Source organism: Rhinolophus hipposideros, assembly GCF_964194185.1.
Source record: "Rhinolophus hipposideros genome assembly, chromosome: 11".
NCBI classification, from domain to species: Eukaryota; Metazoa; Chordata; class Mammalia; order Chiroptera; family Rhinolophidae; genus Rhinolophus; species Rhinolophus hipposideros.
In genome coordinates, this window is record NC_138057.1 from 76764105 (window position 1) to 76789498 (window position 25394).

The 25394-nt window shown below is 53.6% G+C and overlaps 2 protein-coding genes across 4 annotated transcripts; both read left to right on the top strand.

The window, feature by feature from the left end:
* Positions 1-361: 361 nt before the first annotated feature.
* Positions 362-4849, top strand: CDK9 (cyclin dependent kinase 9). Its single transcript, XM_081066833.1, has 7 exons — positions 362-935; positions 1395-1476; positions 2247-2337; positions 2688-2854; positions 2965-3136; positions 3295-3443; positions 3922-4849. Exons 1-7 carry the CDS (start codon positions 496-498, stop codon positions 4285-4287), a joined length of 1467 nt encoding a protein of 488 aa, XP_080922959.1. The 5' UTR covers positions 362-495; the 3' UTR covers positions 4288-4849.
* A 3008-nt stretch (positions 4850-7857) lies between these two features.
* On the top strand, positions 7858-25381 carry FPGS (folylpolyglutamate synthase). 3 transcript variants are annotated; one of them, XM_081066000.1, is made up of 15 exons: positions 7858-7968; positions 18441-18569; positions 18659-18712; positions 18789-18853; positions 19990-20104; positions 20239-20319; positions 20435-20496; positions 20585-20687; positions 20997-21074; positions 21278-21425; positions 21508-21597; positions 22361-22511; positions 22648-22723; positions 23594-23660; positions 24475-25381. In XM_081066000.1, exons 2-15 carry the CDS (start codon positions 18495-18497, stop codon positions 24882-24884), a joined length of 1575 nt encoding a protein of 524 aa, XP_080922126.1. In that variant the 5' UTR covers positions 7858-7968; positions 18441-18494; the 3' UTR covers positions 24885-25381. The 3 variants fall into 3 exon arrangements, with proteins under 3 accessions (XP_080922126.1, XP_080922125.1, XP_080922127.1); XM_081065999.1 differs by lacking the exon at positions 7858-7968 and adding an exon at positions 16904-17262; XM_081066001.1 differs by lacking the exon at positions 7858-7968 and adding an exon at positions 17069-17262 and having other exon boundaries at positions 18482-18569.
* Positions 25382-25394: the final 13 nt, after the last annotated feature.

The window sequence follows — 25394 nt, forward strand, 5'->3', positions numbered from 1 at the left end:
ATGTGGCGGTAAACTGAGGCACACAGCGAGGCGCCCCTCAGCCAGGTGTCGAGTGCGGGGCCCCACCTCCGAAGGCGTAGGAGGGGCCGCGGGCTGTGACGCGCCGAGGGCGGCCGGCGGACAGCCGGCGGGAGGCGGCAGCAGCGGCGGCGGCAGGTGCGGCCGCGGAGGACGGGAGGGCGGAGGGAGGGGGCGGGCGGAGGGGGAGGGGAGGGCGAGGCCCGGGCACCTCCCCCTTTATAACGCGCCCCCTCCCGGGCTCTCGGGCCGCCTCCTCGTCGGCTCTTCCCGTCTCGCCCCCTCGCCCGGCCGCCCCGGGCCCGGGCCCGGCCAGGGAGCCCCCAGGCCGCGGCTTGGGGGCCGTCCCCCCGCCCGCCACCCCGCGCAGCCCGGCGGAGGCGGCGCCGTCGGAGGAGGAGGAGCAGGGCACTGCGGCTGGCCCGGGATCGGGCGCCAGAGCGGCAGCGGCTTCGGCAGCAGCGGCGGCCCGGGCCAATGCAGCGGGACGCACCGCCCCGAGCCCCAGCCCCGGCGCCCCGGCTCCCCGCGCCCCCAATCGGGGCCGCCGCCAGCAGTGGCGGCGGCGGAGGTGGGGGCAGCGGTGGCGGCGGAGGCGCCTCTGCAGCTCCGGTTCCTCCTGGCCTCCCGGGAACTACAAGTCCCAGGGGGCCTGGCGGCGGGCGGCGGGCGGAAGAGGCGGGGTCGGCGCCTCGAGGCCGGAAGTGGCCGTGGAGGCGGAAGTGGCGCGGCCGCGGAGGGGCCTGGAGCACGGCGGCGGGACCCGGAGCTGGAGCAGCGGCTTCGGCGGCGGCTGGGGGTGGCGGCGGCGCGCTAGACGCGGCCATGGCAAAGCAGTACGACTCGGTGGAGTGCCCCTTTTGTGATGAGGTGACCAAATATGAGAAGCTCGCTAAGATCGGCCAAGGCACCTTTGGGTAAGGATGGGCCCCGAGGGACCCGGTGCCCTGGGCCTGCACCCCCAGGGCCGACGTCGGGACGCCCGGGGCTGGGCCACAGGTGGTCGGGGAGCCACCTGGCCCCAGAGTTAGCCCCTGGCCTCGCTAGGCCGCACTGCAGTCCGCCGGGGCCTGATGGAGCTGGCTGGCGGGGAGGAGCCTGAGGCCCATGGTGGGGAACGGGCAGGGATTGCAGAGGAGCTTGTGAGGGGAGCAGGATCTCTCCGAGAGACGTCAGGCTGAGGAGAAGAGACTGGGGAGGAAGTAGAGGTTGGGAGAGGGACCGCAGATAGCGCGTGGTGGGTAGCCCACTGCCCTAGGTACCAGGCTCAGCCCTCCACGGGAGTCCCTTTTCTGCCCTCCTCCTCTGGAGGGGGAGGGGCGAGCCATGTGCAAACGGCCTGATGAATCTTTTTGGGTCCCCCTCTCGGCCTGCAGGGAGGTGTTTAAGGCAAAGCACCGCTTGACCGGCCAGAAAGTGGCTCTGAAGAAGGTACTGATGGAGAACGAGAAGGAGGGGGTGAGTATGGGTCGGGTGGGCCAGCCGGCCAGCCATCTCCCCTGGGCACGTGGGTTTCCATCCTGCTGCTTCTAGGACTCACGTGTTGAGATTTAGTTTGTGTATAGCAGCTCGAGAATTTCCATAGCTCAGGAAATTTGACTTCCAAATTAAATCTTAACAGTTCAAATGTTTTAAAGCATTTGGTATTTCATTCTTAGGCAAATACAAGGTTGGGGCCAGGAGGGGGAGCTCATGCTTGCACTGACTGCACTTGGGCTTGTGAAGTTGGAAAGCCTTTGTTAAAACACTTCCCTTAGAATTTAATTTTGTTCAATGCAAAAGGAAAATACATGCAATGGCTTTAAAAGGGGGACTAGTACTCAACTGAAAAGGAGTAGTTCCCTCTCCCACCGCATCTTAGCTCTAGTCCAGCTTTCAGAGATGTGCTTGTTAGCAAGGAAATTTAATGGTCATTTGTGTTACTACCCAGCAAGTTAAACACAGGCACAGAGCTAAAATTTAAAGGTTGAAGAAATTAGGGAGCGTTTAGTGACCAATAATGAAGTGGTTAAGGATCACTATTTCAATTCATTGTCTTAAAGCATCTTCTTGAAGAGTGCATACTACTTTACACCCATTTTACAGATAAGACATCTGAGATAGCTGATTTCAGAACCTGTGATCTTACTGTGTCTTCCCAACCTGTTCCCTTTAGTACAGACCCCATGGCCAGTTCCTCGGTCTGCAATGTGCTTTCACTTTTGACCTTCTTTCTTTTTCCCACCCAGTTCCCCATTACTGCCCTGCGGGAAATCAAGATCCTGCAGCTTCTAAAACATGAGAATGTGGTCAACTTGATCGAGATCTGTCGAACCAAAGGTAAGTTGTTTGGATCTTGTTCCCATTTTCAAATGGAGAAAATGAGACTTAGAACTTAAGGCTTTGTTTGCAAAGTTGGAACTGGACACACTTTGAACCCAGGCATACCTACCAACTGTGACTGCTTTCTCTGGTCCTTTCATCGTAGCTGGTGCTTCCCCAGGGCTCGCCACAGCACCTGGCCCAGAGGACTCACTCGGGAAATATTTTTCCAGTGAAGGAACCCACAGATGGATGCTGGGCGTCAGTGGGTTGGAGGGGGGTAGGAGCTGGTTGTGGGAAAATGAGTGGTATATGGGATTTTTTATTTTCTTCTTCTTGCTCCTCCTTCCCCATTCTTCCCACCTCAGCTTCCCCCTATAACCGCTGCAAAGGCAGTATATACCTGGTGTTTGACTTCTGCGAGCATGACCTTGCTGGGCTGCTGAGCAACGTCTTAGTCAAGTTCACACTGTCTGAGATCAAGAGGGTCATGCAGATGTTGCTCAATGGCCTCTACTACATCCACAGGAACAAGGTGGGGGAGGAGGGACCGTGCCTTGGTCTGCCTGTACTCCCACCGCTGGGTGGCTGGGCTAAAGGACCCTTGGGAACCTGACTGAGCCTTCACTTTTGCCCTTCTTGCAGATCCTGCACAGGGACATGAAGGCAGCTAACGTGCTTATCACCCGAGATGGGGTCCTGAAACTGGCAGACTTTGGACTGGCCCGGGCCTTCAGTCTAGCCAAGAACAGTCAGCCTAACCGCTATACTAACCGTGTGGTGACGCTCTGGTACCGGCCCCCAGAGCTGTTGCTCGGTGAGGACCCCCGAGTGGGCAGAAGGGGGCAGGGGCTAGGCACTTAACCTGGCCTCAGCCCCCCACTGCCAGGGCTTCTTGAGCCGCCGGCCCCCGGGCATTGCGTCTCAGGAGGCCCTCGGGCTCAAGGGGCACTCCTGGTGCACTCTTCTTCCCAGGGGAGCGGGACTACGGCCCTCCCATTGACCTGTGGGGTGCTGGGTGCATCATGGCGGAGATGTGGACCCGCAGCCCTATCATGCAGGGCAACACGGAGCAGCATCAGCTCGCCCTCATCAGCCAGCTCTGTGGCTCCATCACCCCTGAGGTAGGTGGCCAGGCTGCCTGGGCCTCTGGGTCCTGCAGGATGCAGAAGTCTCCCTGGCAGGGGAGGAGTGGGCAGTGGAACAGACAGTGGAAAGCTCCTCTGGAGAGGTGGATTGTGGAGGGACAGGGCCTGCCCTTTAAGCCACACAGGCTCTCGGCTCCGACACCACTTAGTTCTGTGGCCTTGGGCAAGGCATTTAAAATTTTCATCTCAGAGTTGAATTTCTCTTCTGTGAAACAACTATGCCTGGGTCAGCCTTGGCACACACATTCCAGGCATTTTATGTAAAAGGGCCTAGCACTTGGGATGTGCCCAATACGTGGTCTCTGCTGCTTTCACCTTGGAGGGGTCGAGTTCGCCTTCTAAATGTGGTCTGGGAGCATCTGAATGGAAACATTTTAGTCTCTTCAGGTGCTTGCCCAATGGACAAGCCATGCACCCCTGAATTAACTTCATCCTCTTTCCATGCCCCCTTCAGGTGTGGCCAAATGTGGACAAGTACGAGCTGTTTGAGAAACTGGACCTGGTAAAGGGCCAGAAGCGGAAGGTGAAGGACAGGCTGAAGGCCTACGTGCGTGACCCCTACGCCCTGGACCTCATCGACAAGCTGCTGGTGCTGGACCCCGCACAGCGCATTGATAGCGACGATGCCCTCAACCACGACTTCTTCTGGTCTGACCCCATGCCCTCTGACCTCAAGGGCATGCTGTCCACCCACCTGACGTCCATGTTCGAGTACCTGGCGCCGCCACGCCGGAAGGGCAGCCAGATCACCCAGCAGTCCACCAACCAGAGCCGAAACCCCACCACGACCAACCAGACGGAGTTCGAGCGCGTCTTCTGAAGGCCGGCTGCTGTCGCTTTTCATTGGGGCTCTTGTTTTATTTTCTCTTCTGCTGTGTGACTCACATTGTGGAGCTGATGGGGCATTTGAGTTATTTCTCTGGTGCATATTTTATTTAATCCCCACCCTGGGCACTGGGAATGCCAGCTGAATGGACTGGAATAAAGCTTTGGCTGAAAGTCCAGGAGGCACTGGGGCTGCCTCACCTGGTTCCCTGGCTTTCTGGATAATGCCCAGAGGGTCTCCATTTACCTTACGGCAGGAATGGGGTGGGAGGAGAGGTGCACCCCATCAGTGACTTTCTAAGAGTTCTCAGCATGATGGGAAGAGGGCACAGGTCCCTCACCCATCTCCAGCCTTCCTCTTGGGATGGGAAACTCGCGTGAGGGACATCCAGCCTCGGAAATGGGCTGATCTTGGCCCGACCCTCAGAAGCGCTGGGGCTGGCAAAAACTTGGTTTCTTCGATAGGAGAATTTTATCGTGTTTCTGATATTCGGTTGTTTAGAGACATTCCTGGACAAAGTTTGGCCAGTTACAATTAAAGTTGACTCTTTTTTTCAGTAAGTGGCCGTGTGCTCTGTTCTGTGTTCAACTCCCAGCTCGTACCCTACAGCCAACAGGTTGGGCTTCATTGTTGAAATTTGATTTATCAAATCTTAACTCGTTTCTTCGTCCCAGTTCATGTGCCTGACATACTTATACAGGACTTGTGTCTTTTTTTCCTTTCTCCGGTACTTTACAGAACACTTGCCATCAGGCTCCCCAAAGTTCAGGTGCCATGAAACTTCCTATCTCCTCTTCTCAGTATCAGAGGGAGAGGGAAGACAGATGAGAAAAGGGCCTGTTGCCTAGTGAGGGAACTGGAGACGGTGTGCTGTGAGCTGCATCTGCCTTGGTGACCTAGGTGGGCACCATGCATTGTAGCAGACAGACCTGGTCAAACTTGACTCATGAGCTCAGGACGCAGTAGATGGTCCTCAATGGAATGGCAAGAGGTCTGTAGTTTGCAAAGGTCCTTCAGGTTGCTGAGTAGGGGTTGGCATACGGGAGCCAAAAGAGGAGATGATGACTAGAGTTGAAGGATCTTCAGGGGTTTGGGAAGGTGACAGTAGCCTGGATTAAGGTGGTGGGACAGGAGGACAGAAGGTGGTGTGAAGGTTGGATCTTAAGGGCTCCGAGCTGGGACCCTTGGAGGAACAACACACCCCTAGTCTAAAGTTGCAGACAGGCGTGTTTGAGGCAAATTCTACATTCTGCCTTTTGAAGGAGTCCAGGAAAGGGTGAAAGGTTCCATCCTTGTGAAAATTGACCCAGATCACAGCTTCACAAAAGGCCGGTGAAAGTAAAAAAATTCTTGAGTATTAGTTTCTCGGGGCTGCCATAACAAATTACCACAAATGGGGCTTAAAATACATCTGTTGGTTCTGGAGGCTAGAAGTCCGAAAGCTAGACGTGGGCAGGCTTGGTCCCTTCTGGAGGCTCAGGGAAAATCGGTCGCATGCCTCTCAGCTGCCAAGGCCGCCAGACCTCCTGGTGTTCCTCGCCCTGGTGTATCCGTCCACTCTGTCTTCACGTGATGTTCTTACCCTCTGCTTGTCTCACGAGGACACCAGTTACTGGGTTTAGGATTCGCCTTGATCCAATACGACCTCGTTTTAACCAATTGTTATCTACAAAAACCTTTTCAAATAGGGTCACATTCTGAGGTTCCAGGTGGACATGAACTCTGGGGGGACACTATTTAACTCAGTACAACTAGTAATCCAAAAATAACAAGGTGTCCATTGGTGATCAAGTTGATGGGATTTGAATGACAGGTAACTGACGTGGGAAAACTCACAGGGCTGGTTTAATTGTTCAAAGTATGATTTCTCTGAAGGATAAAAAGCTATAAAAGGTTCATATTCTTGGACCAGCAATTCCATTTACAGAAAGTTTTTGTAAGCAGTTGTACACTGTTACCTCATTGAGTCCTCACCGGAAGAGGCTGAAAGGGGGACGTGGCCCCTTGAGGGACTCCAATGTCATCCAAGAATTGGGGGAGACAACAGATGAAGAGACTGGGGGGAGGGGGTTCCAGAAGTGAAGAGACAAGAGTGGGGAGGAAGGAGTGGTCACTTAACACAAGTTCTGCTGATGGGTCCAAAGCGTGGGAGTGAGGACGGGCCATTGGGTTTAGCGTCCAGGTCCGTGGTGACCCTGGCAAGAGCCACTGGGTAGAGTGCCACTGAAACCCCACCAGGAGCAGCAGGATCACGAGAACAGGAGGAGGGGAACCGAGGATAAGAAGTAGCATCTACCATGAAAAGAAGGGTTAGGGATCAAGTTAGTCTTGTATAGTCTAAGATGAGAGCCATGACTTCACACAGTGATCCAGTAGGAGGAGCATGTTGATTCTTATCCCATAGAAAGAAGGGTTATGTGGCCGAGTGTACAGTGGCCGCACCAAGGCTGTAACCTCAAAGGCTGACCCCTCACCTGTCATCTGTTACCTCTGCCCAGCGCATCCACACTGTTGAGGGCAGCCATGCATGAGGAAAAGCTGGAAAAGCACGAGCCTCCATCAGCTTAAATAAGTTAGAGCAGTTCTCCAGTTTCAGTGCACTCCAAACCCTAACTCAAGGTCTGGGTGGGGCACCTCTAATAAGCTGACGGGCGGTGCCCACGCTCCTGGGGGGATATGAGCAGCGCCCGCGGATTGAATGCTGGGCAATGAAAAAGGACGTAGAAGTACACGCACTGCGCTAGAAAGACGTTCCAAACACAACAGGTGGAAAACACCTGCTGCTTCAGCTCATTTTATGAGAAAAATGGAAGGAATCGCATTCGACTACCCATGGTTATTTGGAGTGGTTCTGTCCTTTACGCCTCTCTGTGTTTTCTCAGATTTCCTGGAGTAATATTTTTATTAATGCGATTAAGTCATATTTTAAAACAACCGAAGAAGGCCCTACACCCTGGAAATTCTGGCTCCGAGCTCCCCCCACGCCCCACCTCCCCATAGAACACCCCTGAGAGGAGGCCAAGACTAGCAGCAGGTGTGGGTCTGTCCCACATCAGCCTCCAGCCCTGATGTGACAGGGCTGTCATCCCAGGTGGAGGGAAGTACATGGCCCAGAATGAAAGCTTCCAGAGGGCAGGACCTGTGGGGTCATGACCTGAGGCACCTAGAGCTGTGTCTGGCACCTATGAATCTCCCAAATACTAGTGAGTCAGACAATCTGAAGCAGAGGACTGAAGAGGTAGGTAAACAGGAAAGGTCTCTGCCAGTCTCTACCAGCTTGTTTGGATGGGTCCTGGCTTCTTTTCAAGCAAATGATTTGCTGAAACACAGCCTCTCCCCACAGTGGGCTCAGACTCCTTAGGTCAAGGGCACCCTTGAATCCTACCCCCACTCCCCAGGAATCCTGGCCTGGCAGGGTCAGGGCAAAAGGGCCCTAACGGTAAAGGGTAAAGGGAGATAGGCTGTGATAAGATCTGCCTGACAAAGTCAGCCCAAGGGCGGAAAGTCTTCCAAGCGGCCCTCTCTTCAGAGTCCTCTCCCCTGCCTGCTCACCTTTAACCTCTGCCAAGTTGTTATTTAACTCACAGAGATTCTGACTAGTCCTGCATTCTGGAAACCTCCAGGGAGGACAAGAGTTCCCTGGGCAGATCCCAGGATGAGAACAGGAACCTACAGGTAAGACTTTCCTTCCTGCACACTGGGGGAGGGTGGAGGGCCTGGGTGTGGGGGCGGGGGAGGCTAGAAGGGCAGATCTTAGGTATCCTCTCAACTTCGCCTCCCACCTCTGGCCCAGCTGGAGCACAGGCAGAGTGGGCTTGGCTTGGCAGAGGTACCCACACCTGTGATCCATTCGTGCCCTGCCTGGCTGGGGAGCAGGAAGGTCAGGCATGAAAGGTGACAGATCCCTGGCTACCTCCTGGCCAGTGGCCAAGAAGCTGTGGCGGAAAGCAACCATGGAGTGGCTGGGCCCATCTGGGGGGAATTTCTCCGCTACATCTGCCTCCTTCCAGGTAGGAGAACACAGTGGGTAGGTGGCCTGCCTCTCTAAGCCTCAGTTCTTTCTTTGGTACATATGAGTGGACATGTCCCTCAGGAGTCCAAGGCTATCAGCAGTGATAATAACCACACACTGCGGAACCCCAAGGAAAAAGCCTTGTCATGGATAAGCCTTGTTCTTAAGGCCCGGGGTGGTCAGGTGTCCCCAGGACTTCACAGCTCTACCTCCCACCCAGCTTGAGGCTCCACAGAGGCCCCCACCCAGGGGGGTCGTGGCGGGGCTCTCAAGGAGGGTCTCAAGTGCAGAACCGAGGTGGTGGCAGAGGCTACCGTGAGGCTCTTCCTGTGTGCCAGGCCTGTTTACGTGATCTGTAGACTAGATTTCATCTGATTTAACTCTCGGGACTTCTCTGTGAGGAAGGACTATCAGTCTCATTTTAATAATGATAATAATAATGGCCACACCGATCAGGTGCTTACTGCCTGCTGGGCCTGGTGTCCATTGTTATTGTATTTCACAGATCTGAGACGATTATCTGCATTTTATAGATCTGATAGGTGCAGTTTCGAGCTGTTAGGGACTTAGCATGTGAAAGGTTTCTAACCTTGGCTCACAGGGCCCATCACCCTCTCAATTAGCCTCATCCAGCCCTCTGAGGTGGGCACACCTGCGACCCTTGCTTTACAGGTGAGGGAACATGGCTCAGTGAGGTGAGGAGGCTAGCCAAGGAGCAGCTGAAGCCTTCCAGCCCAGCTCAAGCAGAGACTGGCTGAAGCCGGGGATCGGAACCCCGGGCCGGGCTGCTAGGGGACGGGCCAGGAGATTTAGGTGCATGTCCTGACAGACACTAGACAAGTTGCTTCGCCTCACCAAGCCTTGGTTTCTTCGTCTGCTGAATGGATACCACGAGACAGTGACTCCCTTCCTCCTGAGATTGCAGTCAGAAGCCCAGGCAAGAATGCAAGGCTGTAGCAGCTCGGCAATGTTCCCTGGGGCTGCACACCAGGCCGTGCCATGTCTCCCCAGACTCTCCGGAGAGATGGCACCTTCTGCCCAGCAATAGAGGGCAGGTGGCCCCACAGGCCAGGGTTTGGGAGCAGTGGCTCCTTTGAGGGGACCTAGGCCTCCTCATTTTAGAAGCCAGGATCTGAGGGAGATGAGGTGACTTGCCCAGGGTCACGTGGTGTAGGTCCCCTCACCAGGGGAGAGAGAATTGAGGGCAGCCTCCCAAGGGTCTGGGGAGTGTTGGCATTTCACAGAGCCCCTCACCAGCAGCAGGGCCTTCCTTTGAAGTAAGAGCCAGCTCCAGGCCTGAGCTCTGGTGACCAGGTCACCTCACGGGGCACAGGGCAGGTGAGGGCAAGGTCCACAGGTGGCCTGGGGGTGGAATCCGGGGCCCGATATTACAGACCCCTGTGAATGACTAAGTCGCTTCCTCTGTTAGGACTTTGTTGCCTCTCCTGAGAAATGCGTCCCAGAACAGAACCTCCTTCACTGGGTGGGTGAGGATCCAATGACACAGATACCTGTAAAGGTCTCTTACAGTGCTGATGTCTAGAAAGCACTCACGTTAACTATTATTTAAGAAAATCCAAGTGACAAATGAAAAAAGTTAGCCAGGAATCCCCCAGCTTGGTCAGAGGGGCTAAATCAGTAGTCATGGGAATCAAATGGAGCTGGGACGAGGCCGAGTCCTTGCTCTGCCACTTGCTCGCTAGTGACCTGTGTGGGTGATTCCTCTCTCAAGTCGTCACTTATAAAATGGGCTCAGCACAGCGCCTGGCAAGGAGAAGGCTTGGTAAATCTTAACCTGTGAGCAGAGAGGGCCTTCACCAGCACCAAGAGCCTCCAGGCCCCTCAGGGAGGAGGCAGGCCCGAAGTCAGTCTTTCTGTGGCCTGGCTTACCACAAGGCCCCATCCACATGCCTGGTGTCCTCCGAAGGCCTCTCGTGGCCACGAGTGGGGACCCCAGGAACTTCTGGGGAGCCATGCCTGGCTCCAGGTCAGTTCTGGCCCCCTGCTGGCCTCAGTGTCCCTAACTGCTAAACAAGAATTGGTCAAGAAGAGCTCTGAGGCGCAGCTACCCAGTGTGGTAGGAACTCTGTTCTTTTTCCTAATTATGCATATTCCCAGGGGAAAAATTCTAAAATATATATAAGCAAAAGGAAGATAAAAGTCACCTGTAGCCTGGCCACCTGAGCTAATGACAGTTACCATTTAGGGAACAACTTTGAGGCCATTTCTAAATTATAATTATTTTAACAAAAATGGGATCCCACTGTCCATACCGTATCATCACTGGGGTTGTTCCCTTACTAGTCTTTCTTTATCGTGATTCATAGCACTCTTTTTAAAAAGTATTTATTGTAAAATGCTAATTATGTGGTTCAAAATTCAAAAACTATAAAAAGATGGATGTGACAAGATGGCAGCCAGAAGGAGACATTGGAACAGAGACCTGGAATGAGTAGGAGTCGGTCATGTGACATTTTGGGGGACGGAGGTTGCAGGCAGAGGGAACCACCAGTGCAAAGGCCCTGAGGCTTTGTCATGCATTCACTCTGTGTAACCTTTGGCTGGCTGAGTAACCCTCTGTGCCTCAGTTTCCCATGAAGATTACATGAGTACCTTTAACAAGGAATGCTCACTAGTTGTGGACTTTGGTGAAGGTGGGCATGAGTTTGACATATTTGAGGATCAGAGAAAAGGCCAGCAGGGCTGGGAGTGATGGTAAAAGATGGTAAGATCAAAAGTTTGGATTTCATCCCAAGTGCAGTGGGAATCTACTGGAGGGTTTTAAGCAGAAGAGAATGAAGATCGGATTTTCTTTAAAAGTGAAGAAGGAAGATCGGATTTTCTTTAAAAGTGACTGGAGAATGGTTGTAGGGTAAAGGGGAGCAGCAGCAGAGCCTATAAGCTAGACCAGCACTGGGGGCCTGGAGGGAAGGCAGGAGTGTAGAGTGGACAGGCCTGCGGATGGTGGGGTTGGGGGTGAGGGAGAAGGAAAGCCAGGGTGAGGCCCAGCTTTAGACGTGGGCAGCTGGGTGGATGGTGGAGCTGTTTTCCAAGCAGGAAAGACCTGGAGAGGAGCAGGTTTCACGGTGGCGATGCAAGAGAGCATGCGTTATACATGTGACCAGTTTAGATGCCATCAGATGCTCAGGGCTGTAGGTCACTAAAGAAGGACATTTGAATGTCATGTGTCATCACAGACCCAGGACAGCAGAACCTTGAAGAGAGAGGTATGAGCCCTGGGCCTTCCAATGGGAAGATGTTAGAGAAGGTACAGCCAGCAAGGAAGGAGGAGAACTGGGAGGGAGGGTTCCGGGAAGCCCAGAGAACAAAGGCTTTCAGGAAGAAGGGCGTCAGTAGCTGCCTGAGATGGAGCCTGTGGGCCTCTGATCACAGCTCCAATTGTTTTCAGGGTCATGCTGAGAAGTGGAATTGCAGGGTCAAAGAGAGGCCCATTTGTCCTCCTAATAAGCCAAATCCATTAACACCTTAACAGCTGGCATCAGGGCAAGGATTAGGAGAGGCTGTCCCACTGAAGATACAGAAATCTGCCTAAGGCATGTTTTCTCGTATCAGAGGATCAGAGCCCTTGAGTGGATATCCCAAATGTACCATGTACCCTCTGGTCTGAATGCTAGGCTTCTGCACAAACCTGCCAATGAGCTTGAACCTCTCCTGGTCTCCACAGAACCCTGGGTGGGGCAGGGAAGGGGCAGCTGGACCTCTCTAGTCCAGGCTCTCGGAGAGTGTGATGGCCTTTGAAGACTTGCCTTCGTTGAGACACTCCACCCACTGCCCCAAGATATCCCCAGAAATTGTGGGCTGGTAAAGAGTTCATTTCAGCTCTTACTCTGCTAAGGAGAGACCGAGAGTCAGACGGGATCAGAGAGGGGAAGCGAATTGCCCAGGGTCACACAGCATATAAACTGCAGAGAGCCAGGATGACCAGATAGGTGGTGGTGAATAACGGTAGACTTTATAGTCAGCAAATCCAGGTTTCAATCTTAGCTCTACTACGTACTGGTTGTGTCACTCTGGTTGAGTTGCTTAACCTCCATGAGTCTCCATTTTTCCACCTGTAAAATGGGTATAATCTCGAATTCACACAATTCTCAAGAAGAGAAAAAAAGATTGCAATGCCAAGTACAGGAATAAGTGCTTAATAAATGTTAGCTAAAATCAGCCCAACCAAAAAAGCAAAGAAGAAAAAAACAGGGGAAAGGTTTCAGGCAGAGGCAAATGTGAGCAAAAGCTTGGAGGTGGACGAGGCCAAAGCCAATTCTGGAAGTCCTTGTCAGCTGGCAGGGATGGGGGCCCAGCAGTGGTGGACAAGGCCAGACGTGGGCAGAGGATGGGACACAGTGGGCATGTGGACTTTCTTAATCCTGTGGGCATGAGGACAGGAGAAGGGGCAGTAACTCAAGCAGATCTGAGTTTAGAAAGTCTACTCTGGAACCCAGTACTGTACCTTTGCTGACCCGCTGTGCGACTCCAAGCTGTCTCTGTCCCTCTCTGGGCCTTAGCCTCCTGCCCCTATAGCAATGAAGGGGGCTCTGATCAGGGTTTGCAAATATATATATATATATATATATATATATATATATATATATATATATATATATTTATTTATTTGTGAATTTCCTTCTTTACTGCCTTCTCACCCCCCTGACAGGACAAGCAGAAATTTGTCATCTGTCCCTAGAACCCAGTGTCCCCAGCACCCAGCCTAGGATCTGGCACAAAAACAATTTCTCATCAAATGATTGAGTGAATAAATGAATGGATAGATAACATCCTTTCCCTCTGGAAGGGTAAGGGTTAAAGCAGAATCCCTCGACCCTTCACTCACCCTCCGCACACGTACAGATCTGCCTCCAGTGGGTGGTCAATGGCCTACTTGCCAATTTCCCTGCACCCTTGTTTTCTTTTCTCTCCAGACAATGGCTTTGTTTCTATTCTTTCTGGAGAGTGGAAATGCCTTCATGGTGGCAACAGTGGTTCTCCAGGTGTGATGAAGGTGACTTTAACTTAGTCCTTTACACATTTCTTCATTTCCTTCGTGACTTTTCAAGTAAAAAGCAATGATACAAAGGTGAGCAGACTGTAAAGGAAATACAAATGGTTTTTAAAAATAAGAAAAAGTGCTCAGCCTCCTTCAAATAAAATAAATGCAACTGATGACTACCCTGAGAATCCATTTTTCCACCTATGTGATTAGCAAGGATCAAATCTGGCTAATGGTCAGTGCTGGTGAGGAAAGGGCTGGCTCATGGCCTACTGGAGACGTGGGGATGGAAAGCAGCCTCACCCCTCTAGAGGACAATGTGAAACTGTCAAATGCAAACCCCTTTCGACCCAGCAGTTATACTTGGAATTAATTCATCAGATATGCTCACTCACGCATGGAAGAAACGATGAGGGTAAAATGTTACCCACTGCAACATTGTTTATGATGAAAAAATACCAGAAAACTAAATGTCCATCAGTAGGAGATTGGCCAAATACACAGTAGTACTCCGGCACCAAGGAGCACTGCACAGCTTAGAAAAAAAATTAGCCAGTGGGGAAGCTCTATGTACTGACACCTTCCAGAATAAGGTCCAGGGTATAAAGGCATGTGGAAAAAAATATAATGCAGACTGACGTATATGGTCTGCTATCTGACTATAAAAGGGAAATCTGTGTATATATTTATGTTAGCTTGTAAATGCATAAAATAGCTCTGTAAATGCATGAAATATTTCTGTAGGGGAAATTAGGATGCTGGGACCTGGGGTGAGAGGTGAGCTTTTCACTGTACATCTTTATGTACCTCTGACTTTTTGAATGATATGATGTATTATCCATCCAAAAATATTAGAATTTAAAAATAAAATTACAAGCAAGGAAAAGTTTTAATAAGGAAAAGAAGATAAATCTATTCTATCCTCTCCTCCTTAAATTTTATGCCTATCAATTTCCCAGCATCACTGGCTATGAAAATTGTCCCGGGAGACCATGGAACAGGTGACCCGCTCAAGGCCTCTGGGTGGCTTTGCCAAGGCCTCAGTCACCACTTATAAGTTCCTATACAACTGGGATGACACCAGGTAGGATCCCTGAAATTTTCTGTGCTGTTTCTTGCCTTCTGTGTCTGTACGTCTACTTCTGTTTCCCACTGGAACTGAGAGCTATAGTTCAACATTTGCCAGACTGCAAATCCGCTGCACTCTAGAGATGGCTTGTCACTGGTCAGAGGGGAAGGTTGACACAGATGGCTTTGCTCTGGACAAAGGGAGAGAAATCAGTTAAAATTCAGGAACATAGACAAGTGGGGTTTTCCACCTTACATCTCTCCTGAGAGGTCATTTTCCCTGGGACCTTATTCTTGGGGGAATGGCCCAGAGTTCCAATGCCCCCTGTGACATATGAATCAATGGAGGCCACCACTAGTCGATTGAGAGAAAAAAACAACAACTTGCCATGTGGAGGACAGAACTGAGGAGCAGTATCTGTGATACCCAACATGCTTTTATGTTTCACAAGAAGGGGATAAACAGACATTAGAGAAATGGACCAAAGGTGAGTGAGGCAGTTTATTGAAACAAATGCATGGAAAGGTGCTCAAGTTCACCAGAGCTAGGGAAATGCAGAGTGACAATGAGAAGGGATTCTACACCCAGCAGTCAGGGGGACATTCTGGGAAAGGAGCGCCCTCCTCACACAGCCGGTGAGATGCAAAGCTTACAGCATGGAGTGCAATGACCCAGCCCTCCCACTCCATGCAACCTCACGGCAGGAATGAGAGTCCCTGGTGTGCACGCAGCAAAACACTGAAGGTTATGTGAATGCCCTTCAGCAGGCAAATGGAGGTGCATTATGTTACTGCCACTGCCACTGAGTTAGCAGTGTCCCCCTCCCCATGGGAGTGCAGGAAGGAGGCACAGAGGCTAGGAATAAGGACTCCAGGGCCAGAGCTCAAATCTTGATTTTGTGACTTGGCCATATGCCTTTATCCCCTTGTGGCTCAGTTTCCTCACCTGTGAAAAAAGGATGGTAATACTAATACCCGTTTCCTAGGATTGTGATGATTAAATGAGCAACTATGTAGAAAGTGTTTAGAAGTGTCTGGCCCAGAGAAGCGCCACTTAACTATTTGCTAAGTCACTGACTTAGGAATCCCTATAAGCTTTTTGTTAAGTAAGAAAGTTAAGATGCAGAAAATATTGTCATCAGCATCGACAAGGCCTGATAGATGTCTAGGTGTGTCTGATTTCATGAGCATAGAAAACTATGGGACACATAGTTGGTTGTCAAGGATTTCCAAAGGAGGAGCGTGGGGGGTGGGATAGGGTGGGGCAAAAGAAAAACATTTAAAGCTTCTTTATGATCATTTTTATGCATTTATTAAATTACATACATGCCTATATAAAGAGAAAATTTCAATGATTAAAAAAAGGAAACCAAGAGAGGAAAGGACCTCTTTATCTCCCATGGGGCCGGGTGGGGGCGCCCAGCAGTGATGTGAAGCGCCGAAGTCCAGCCAGCCAATCAAGGAATCTTCCCAACACATCATGTGTTTATTTCAAAATCAAACAATCTCTGATAAATATTTACTCCCAACCCCAGCAGGAAAGAGGGAGGGAGGTACTGAAATCCCATCAGTTGTTTGAAGGATTGCCTTTCATCTGTGGCAACTTCCCTGGAGGGATGTTTGCAGCACCCCTCCCCCGCCTTCTGGGCCTCTGCTGTAAAAGGAATCACCCCTCCCCCGCTTTCTGGGCCTCTGCTGTAAAAGGAATCTCCAAACTATTTTTTCCACGCTAGCAGTGGGGGCCAAGAAGGTAATAGGAAAAAGTTCTGAAAACTCCAAGACAAATGGAGGTTGTCCTACCTCCTCGCCAGATGACTCTTCAATCCAGTCTTTAAAAAAAAAAACACAAAAAAAAACAAAAGAAAACAGATCTAATTGGCTTACTAAACGATTCATGAACCCGGCAGCATCCCATCTAGAAAATAGAATGGTGCTCGACACACAGCAAATCTTCAGGTACAAATCTGATCTTGTCATCGCTTTTAAAATCATTTTATTGTCATCCAAATTTAATCCAATTGTCTCATCAGGCTACAAGATCCTGCTGAATCTAGCATCCTGGCACTCTGGGGTGACGAGGCCCAACCAGTTGGCAATGTAGTTCTCTCGGATGCCTAGTTCTCTCTCTCTCCAATCGTTTGCTTTTCACACACATCGTTCCCTGCCCCCCTGCCACCTCGCTGACTTCCCCTCCCCCGGGACTCAGCCACTATGTTGCTTTCTTCCATCCAGGAAGACGTTCCAGGCTGCCGAGGGCCGGCTAGGGTCCCTAATAGAGTAGGTGCCTCGTTTGGGGTTTATCGCCCCGCAATCGGGCTGTCCGATTCGTGAGGGCAGAAGCCGCATCCCCGCAGCCTGAGGTCTCTGCGTTGAGTTGGGACACCTGGGGCCGAGGTTAAGCGACCTCCATAAGGTCACTCCACCCCGCTTGGAGCAGGTTCCGGAGGGCTACTGACGGGGACTATTTTGGGGGGTGTGGCCAGATTCTTGGGCGGAGGATGACAACATAGGTGCAGGTTCATCCACGGCGGAGGCCGCGCCCGGAGCCTGCCCCTCAGAACTATGGGCGAAGCCCTCCGCCTGGGAGCCTGCCCCTCACAAGGATGGCATCCGCGGATTCTCATTCGTGCCCGTGGGCTCCTTGGGCGGTGCTGATTGGTGGCGGGCGGGGGCGTGTCGGGGCGGGACGAGGCGAAGCGGGAGGGCTGGCTCAGGCGGGGCCCAGCGTCAGGTCGCCGGCGCCGCGACTATGTCCCGGGCACGCAGCCCGCTACGCGCGGCTCTCTACCTGGAAGCGGTTTCTCCGCGCGGTGCAACGACCCGGACCGCGGCGCGGCGAGAGTTGAGCGCTAGGCCCGCGCCGCTGAAGCCGGGCATGGAGTATCAGGTATCCCGCGGGCCTGCGGTCGGGCGATGACACGTGGGCCGGGCCTGAGCCACACAGCATCCGGCCCCGCCAGCGGAGGGAGGGTACCAAGGGGCCTGACACTGGGCGGGACACCCTGCGATGGGAAGTGGGACTAAAAAGTTGGGCCTGTGCCGCCGGTCTGCGAATTCTGAGGCTGAAGTGTCCCGCAGTTAGAGTTGGAAGGGACGCCCGGTGATAGGACCAAGAGGTCCAGTGGCTCAGCTGGGGTTTTGGTGTTTCAGACTCTCGGGAGTTTGAACCAGCAGTTGAGGGGTGGGAGTGGAAAGGGTATCAGGAATTCAGACGAGATCCAGGAGCCTAGATCTGGGGTTGTAGTCCCTAGGATTCAGGAGATGGAGATCCAAGTCCCTGGGACTGGGGGGCAGACAGGAATTGGCTGGAGATGGCGTAAGAATCTGGGCAACAGAAATGTTCCTCTTGGCTTTATGCCAGAGGCTAGTTGCCAGAGACCAGAACTTGATGCTAGCCAGACAGGTGGTGCCAGTTTGATGGGGGTGGGTCCTGCAGTTAGCCCGTTGAGGCCCTGAAGGGAAATAAATGGCATTCTCACTGTCACCCCCCCACGTGGACTCTCCTAAAGCTGACCTGCCTTCCTTCCTGATTGGGTAACCGCAGGCACACCCTTCCTTCTGCCTTTCTTTCCCCATCTGGTGGCTTCAAGCAGCTCTACTCTGGGTCAAAATATGGAACCCCAATCATCAAGATTGGGCATGGAAGCTTTTCGGAATTCCTCACTCCAGTTCTTCCAGTTCTAAGACCCCAGCCTTCTGTGGTTCTGGCCCTACCCCAGTAGGGGCTCAATATAGTGGCGGATGCATTGGAAGGAATGAGGGCAAAGGCCCCAGGGATGAAGCCTGGGGAGCCTGAACAGGAAGCAAGTCTAGTCCCGTTAGCCATGCTATCTGCTTAGCCTGGCACTCCCTGGGTGGGGCTGAACTGCCCTAGGCGCCCATCTCTGCCTAAGCAAGATGGATGCCACTTCTCTCTTACTGCTGGCTTGATCTCTAGGCTGGGGCAATAGGGCTGGCACACAGGATGGTGCCCTGGCCTGGCCACTGGTGCACTGGGTTCCTCTGTCCCTATGGACCGGACCCCTAGTGAGCCTTAACCTGCTACCTGGGGACTGTGGTTGCCAGGATGCTGTGCGCACACTCAACACCCTGCAAACCAATGCCAGCTACCTGGAGCAGATGAAGAGCCAGCAGGGTGACCCCCAGACAAAACTGGAAGCCATGGAGCTGTACTTGGCACGGAGTGGGCTGCAGGTAAAGCGGGCAGGGCCTGTGACCACCCCCTACTCCTGTCTGTCTGTGAGTCCTGTTGCTGAGATGGAGACCTTGTTTGTCTGTCCCAGGTGGAGGACTTGGACCGGCTGAACATCATCCATATCACTGGGACCAAGGGGAAGGTGAAGGATGGGACCCAGGGGGAGGGTATCCACTTGGGGTGGGCAGCTCTGCCCAGACAAGAACTTTTCTTTCTAGGGCTCCACCTGTGCCTTCACTGAACGTATTCTCCGAAGCTATGGCCTGAAGACCGGATTCTTTAGGTACTGAGGTGCGGAGGGATATGGTGTCTCCTAGCTCTCTGGGGGGCGGTGGAACCAGCCAGCACCTCAGGGCCAGGGTCACCTCCAAGAACTGAGCTGCTTGTCTTTCTGCCCAATGTTTATTAGTTAAACAAACATTCAACTAGCACTCACCACATTGCCTCAAGATTGTGGCAGTCTTTAGTTTTCATAATGAAAATTTGACTGTGTACAAACCAAGTATGTATCTAGCATCGTCGCGTGTCTTTTTAAAAAATTTTATATACCAGTTTTAAATCACGTGCAAATAGTTATCAGTTAGGATGTCTTTGCAGTAAGGAGCAGGAAACATGGCTTGTAACGGCTTAAATGATAAGGGTAGTTTGTGAGCCCATGCCGCATCCTGAATGGGCAGCAGAGGGGAGCCCTTCTACTCTGCCAGCCTCAGCTGCTGCTCTGTGCTCAAGGCAGTCCCCCCTCTTGGTCACACTCAAGCATCTAGACTCATACCAGACGATGGCGGGGGCCCCTCTTCCCTGGGCTCTACATGTCTCCCCTTAGCCGGTCGCCTGTAAGGCAGTTGGATTAAGCTGGTGGTTAATTGCTCAGGATTTGGTCCTTGGGGTTGGGACATTTAAGATTTTGGCCTCTTTATATGTAACCAGTTCCTTCAAGTGACCTATAAGCATCTGAAACCAGCTGACTGAGGTCATTTCAGGCTCATGTTTTCCCTAAGTAGTTGTTCAAAATAAAGAAATTGGGAGAAGGACTCATAATGTGAGAAGGCCTTTAAGGATTCAAATATAAGCCAGCAACCTCTCTTCTAAACGAAGTTTTTGGGTAAAATCCCAGCCCTCGACTTGAGCCCTTATGGCCTCGTGGTCCAGTCGGGGATGCACAGATGGGCTGGGGCACAGGGACCTACCGAGGGACTTGGGAGAAGTGAGGCACCGAGGCCAGTGGCATCAGCCCCACAGGGGCCTGGAGGCCGACGTGAGAAGCTGGGACTCTTGAGAGCAGGGGAAGCCGCAGAAGGGTTTCCAGCAGGACAGTGACATGGTCCGGTTTGTGTTCACAAAAGTCAGGTCTGACTGGTGGGTGGGGAAAGACCTGGGGGCTTGGGCAGGGAGTCCTGATGACCTCAGGTCTCCCGGCAGCTCTCCCCACCTGGTGCAGGTGCGTGAGCGGATCCGCATCAATGGGCAGCCCATCAGCCGCGAGCTCTTCACCAAGCACTTCTGGCGCCTCTACCAGCGGCTGGAGGAGACCAAGGTAGCCATGCAGGAGGGCTGTTGGGTGGGCAGGGTAGGGCACTGGAGTGGGTGGGTGGACCCAGAAGGCACTGCACAGCCCAGGATCCCATCTCTGAGCCTCTGGGACAGGCTCTGATGTGTTCCTGTCCACAGGATAGCAAAAGCTGTGTCTCCATGCCGGCCTACTTCCGTTTCCTTACGCTCATGGCCTTCCACGTCTTCCTCCAAGAGAAGGTGCATGCCCACTCCCCAGAACCCTGGGTCTGAGGCCCTGGGGAGGGGAAACTTAGCAGGCTGGGGACTCCCACGTGCCCCTATCCCCCTTGTCATGCCCTCTGGTTCTCTGCAGGTGGACCTGGCAGTGGTGGAAGTGGGTATTGGTGGGGCTTATGACTGCACTAACATCATCAGGTGAGGGCAGCTGCTGGGGGAGACAGGTGGTGGCCAGGAGCCCAGGTGGCCCAGGGCAGCGGCATCATGCCCCTTTTGTCTTCTGCAGGAAGCCTGTGGTATGTGGGGTCTCATCTCTTGGCATTGACCACACTAGCCTTCTGGGAGACACGGTGGAGAAGATCGCATGGCAGAAAGGGGGCATCTTCAAGGTGACCAGGCAGCCCCAGGGAGGGGAGGTACATGGACAGCCTGGTCCTGGCCCTTATGCTCAGGGCAGGAGAGCCGGGGCAGGGTCCTTTGTATCCTGATTCAGACAAGGTTTTGGGCATCAGTGGGGTATGGGTTCTTGTCTCAGCTCTTTGTGTGACTGGAGCAAGTTGAGCCTTCTCTCCGGCCTTAGTCTCCCCATCGAGGGGTTCCCATAGGTCCCCTACATGGGACGGCCAGGCCCAGGGATGTGGGGGCCAGAGGTGGAGGTTCCTCGGCAGCCCCTGTCTCACGCTCCTTGTCCTCCACAGCATGGTGTCCCTGCCTTCACTGTGCCCCAGCCTGACGGTCCCCTAGCAGTGCTGAAGGAGCGTGCTGAGCAGATCTCGGTGAGTCTGATTGGATGTACCGGGGAGGTGTTTTATCCTTTTGGGCCTCAGTTTGCTCATCTGTGCAGTGAGAGCCAGCTGCTCGCCCAGCTGGAGCACATCTTGGTTCTAGGAGCAGGGCTTGGTGGGTGCTGATTGGTGGGGAAAGATGGAAGGGCCTTCTGGCCAAGGTGGCAACAGCAGCTCCCCTGACTCCTCTGTAGTGTCCCCTTTATCTATGCCCACAACTGGAAGCCCTGGAGGAAGGCGGGCCACCTCTGACCCTTGGCCTGGAAGGAGAGCACCAGCGGTCCAATGCTGCCTTGGCCTTGCAGCTGGCCCGCTGCTGGCTGCAGCAAAAGGACCACCGAGGTAAGTGGGCAGGGGATACGGGAAGCCTGCCCCTGAGGGCTCTGAGCACACCCACTCCCACACGGTCTTCCCTTGCCCCCAGGTATCGGGGAGCTGACGCCATCCAGGCCGCGCCTCCTACAGCAGCTGCCTCTGGCGCCTGTGTTCCAGCCCACGTCCCACATGCGGCACGGTGAGTTGGACCTTGTCCAGCCAGATCCCTTCAGGGGATTCTTTCGATTTCCTATTTGAGACATAGGGATAATTTGAGATGGTGCCCAAGAGAAAGGACTCTGAAGTCAGTAAGTTTCCCTGACTTTGAGTTCATGAGCTCTCTGTGTTCCTCAGTTTCCCCTCTTGCCAAATGAGATGATTATAGGACCCACTGTGAGGTGACATCACTAAGGGACTGAGCCCAGAGCCTGGCGGGTGTGGGAGAAAATGCCTAGGCAGTGGTAGCTGCCATTCCCATCATCGTAAGACTATGAGGTTCTTGAGAATGGTGATATTGTCAGGCTTCTCGCTTCCCTCTAAGCTTTCAGCACATGGTAGATGCCCGTGGCTGTTAAACCCCTTCATGGTTTGAATCTGCCCACCGTGTGCCAGGCTCCACATCAAGGCTATGACACCGCCCAGAGCCTGGTGGGTCTTCGATCACATTCTAGCCCCAGGACTTACTGCCTCTGTGAGCTAGTTTCTCTAAGCTAAGGGCTCTCCACCTGTAACATGGGGCTGATATGATAGTAGCCCGATCAGGGCTGCCTGGCAGATTCCACCAGATGAGGCAGCCCAACAGCTGATGCCAGTGATTGGCTTCCAGTAGTAGGCTCCTCGAGAGCTCAGGTGGGGGCCCTGTGGATGGGTTGTGTATGCGAGTTGAGGACTGGGGTGGGAGAGGATGTGAGAGGGCTGCCCTGCAGCGACTGTTGGAGAGCTGCCTTGCCCCTCTCCCCCAGGGCTTCGGGACACCGAGTGGCCGGGCCGTTCGCAGGTGCTGCGGCGCGGGCACCTCACCTGGTACCTGGACGGCGCGCATACCTCCAGCAGCATGCAGGCCTGCGTGCGCTGGTTCCGCCAGGCGCTGCACCGTGGTGAGAGGCGGGGCAGGTGAGCGCTGCACAGGGTAGGGGTCGCGGCGGGTCTGGGCCAGAGGAACGCGCAGGACTCAGGGAAGGATGGAGCAGGTTCCCGCTGAGAAGGGGTGGCAGGTGCGGTTTTCACCCCCTCCTCGCCCCTCCCACAGCGCGCCAGAGGTGCGAGTCTTGCTCTTCAACTCTACCGGGGACCGGGATCCCGCCGCCCTGCTGAAGCTGCTGCAGGTGAGGGACTGGTTGCTGGGTGGGCAACAGGCAGCCCAGCCCTGATTCTGGCTGTGTGACACCCCACCCCTTCAAGCAGTACCTTCATCCCTGAGCCTCCATTTCCTCAATTGTACTATGAGGCTGATTCCCCCTCCCCTGAATTGTGCTGAGGATTAAGTGTAAAAGCCTCAGGGCACACGGGAGAGTCTAGTCCTGGTCACTGCTCTCGTTCTCCTCCGTGGTCAGACTCAGCCCAGGGTTAAAGGGAAGAGCAGTAAGGTACAGGCTCTGGACTCACTGGTCATGTCCCTTCAACCACTCGCATGTGACCCTGGACGAGAGAGGGCCATTTCCCTGAGCCTCATTTTGCTATTAGGGATACCTGCTTCTCAAGTTTGGTTTAAGGAGTCACTGGGCTAAAGCATGTGGGGGCCCTTCTCTGCTCAGGAAACCGAGGCGGCCCTAGGCTGTCACGGCTGAAATGGTTCCTAGGGGTCATTTCCCATTTCACAGACCAGGAGGCTGAGGCTGTTCTTCATATCCAGAACCTTCCCCGTTGGTGCAGAAAGCCTTTCCAGCCTGAATTTGGAGCCTGCTCAGTAGCTGGGTGACCTTAAGCTGGACCTCCCCCCCAGGCCTCTGTTTCCCCATCTGTACAGTGGGCCATGCTGCCCAGGCCACAGGCCAGGCAGGGTATACTGAGGTAGACGAGGGGCCACTGAAGTGCTGGGGCAGGGTTCATGCAGCATTACTGCACTTCAGCTGGGGTGGGGGGTGCATCTCCAGCGATGGGGACGTGTATGTGGGTTCTGGGGTGCTGTGTGGAAGTCGGGGTGGGGGTGGGGCATCCTTGCAGACTCTGACACCAAGTACCCCTTGGCCTTCTAGCCCTGCCAGTTTGACTATGCTGTTTTCTGCCCTAACCTGACAGAGGTGTCCTCCACAGGCAATGCAGGTGAGAGGTGACAAGCATGGTCCCTGGAGGTGGGCAGGGGGTGGAGGGCTGCTCTGTTGGTGACAGTGGGGGCTTCTGAACTGGAGGTCTGAAGTAGGAGCTAGATTTGTTTTATTATATAAATATCCTTTGGTACATTTTGAACTTTTCATGTGACTGCAATACTGAAAAAGAATTACTGGGGAAAACATTTTTCAAAATGCAGGTTACAACCTACGTAAAGTTCTTGTAATCAATTTAGTGGGTCTCAACCAGCATTTTTTATTTTAAATGAAATAGAAAATATCTGTGTGCCTTGGACAAAGTAAGGGTAGGTACTGTTTTATGAAGATTCTGTTCCAGACATTTATGTACACATATGTGAGTACTGGGTTGCCATTGTAAAATGTATTTTTTACTGTGGGTCACATTAAAAACATTTGAAATAGTATTGTAAAAAATACAGCTCCTCAGGCTCCACATCAGACTGTCAGGGGAATTCGGAATCTGCGTTTCTAGAAAGGCTTATGTCCACCTAGTGATGGGCCCTACTTATTTTACAGATGAAGGCAGTGAGGCCAGGGTGGGAGATGTGCTCAGTGGGCAAAAGCCCTAGCTTTGAAGCTAACCTGCCTGGCCCTGCTTCTCACCAGCTTTGTCCTCGTGGGCAAGTCACGGAACCTTTCTGAGCCTCAGTTTCCTCATAGCGTCCGCGGTGAGGACTGGTGATGCATGGAAAGGACCAGGCATTAAGCAGGCGCTCCCAGTGGGCCGACCCTTCCCCCGCTTCCGGTCCCGTCCCCCTCGCTGACGTGCCTTTCCCTGTGTCCTGCAGACCAGCAGAACTTCACGGTGACACTGGACCAGGTGCTGCTCCGCTGCCTGGAACACCAGCAGCACTGGAGGCGCCTGGTTGAGGAGCAGGCCGGCCCGGACCTCTGGAGTGCCCGCAGCCCGGAGCCCGGTGGGCCTGCCTCCCTGCGGCTGGCACCCTGCCCGCCCCGCACCCACAGCGCCGGCTCCCTTGTCTTCAGTTGCATCTCCCATGCCTTGCAATGGATCGCCCAAGGCCGGGACCCCGTCTTTCAGCCACCCAGTCCCCCACGGGGCCTCCTCGCCCACCCTGTGGCAGGCAGCGGGGCCAGCGTACTTCGTGAGGCGGCTGCCATCCACGTGCTGGTCACAGGAAGCCTGCACCTGGTGGGCGGTGTCCTGAAACTGCTGGAGCCCTCCCTGTCCCAGTAGCCAAGGCAGTGGGGTTGGAGGTGAGGCCTCCCACACCTGCCCTGCGTCGTTTCACGAACTCCTGAACTCCTGTATTAGGTGCCTTTCGTTATCTGCTTGGCTGATTCTGTCTCGACTGGCCCAGGGGCCTGGGCTCTGGACAGTGACATAGAGGGCTGGTGGGCGGGAGGCTGAGGTCAGACATCCTCTGTCTCTGAGCCAGCAGTGCCCTTGGCCTCTCCTTCCTGCTGACACAGCCAGGGGCCTTCCCAGTTCTCCTGCTGTGGTAGTGGGCCTGACAGTCCAGTCCGTCTCCCTCCCATCTCCCTCCCCACCTCCCCTGCTTCCTGCCTCAGGCCCAGCTTATTGTGTGAGCTGCCGGGCCAGGCCTGGGGTCCTGCCAGGTGCAGGTCAACAGATTTCCTCCTCTCAGTGCCTTCTGGGAAAGGAGAGGGTCCCTGCCTGGGGCCTCCTGGGGACAGAGCGGGGCTGGATTGAATTAAAGCCTTTACCTTTTTTTTTTTTTTTTTT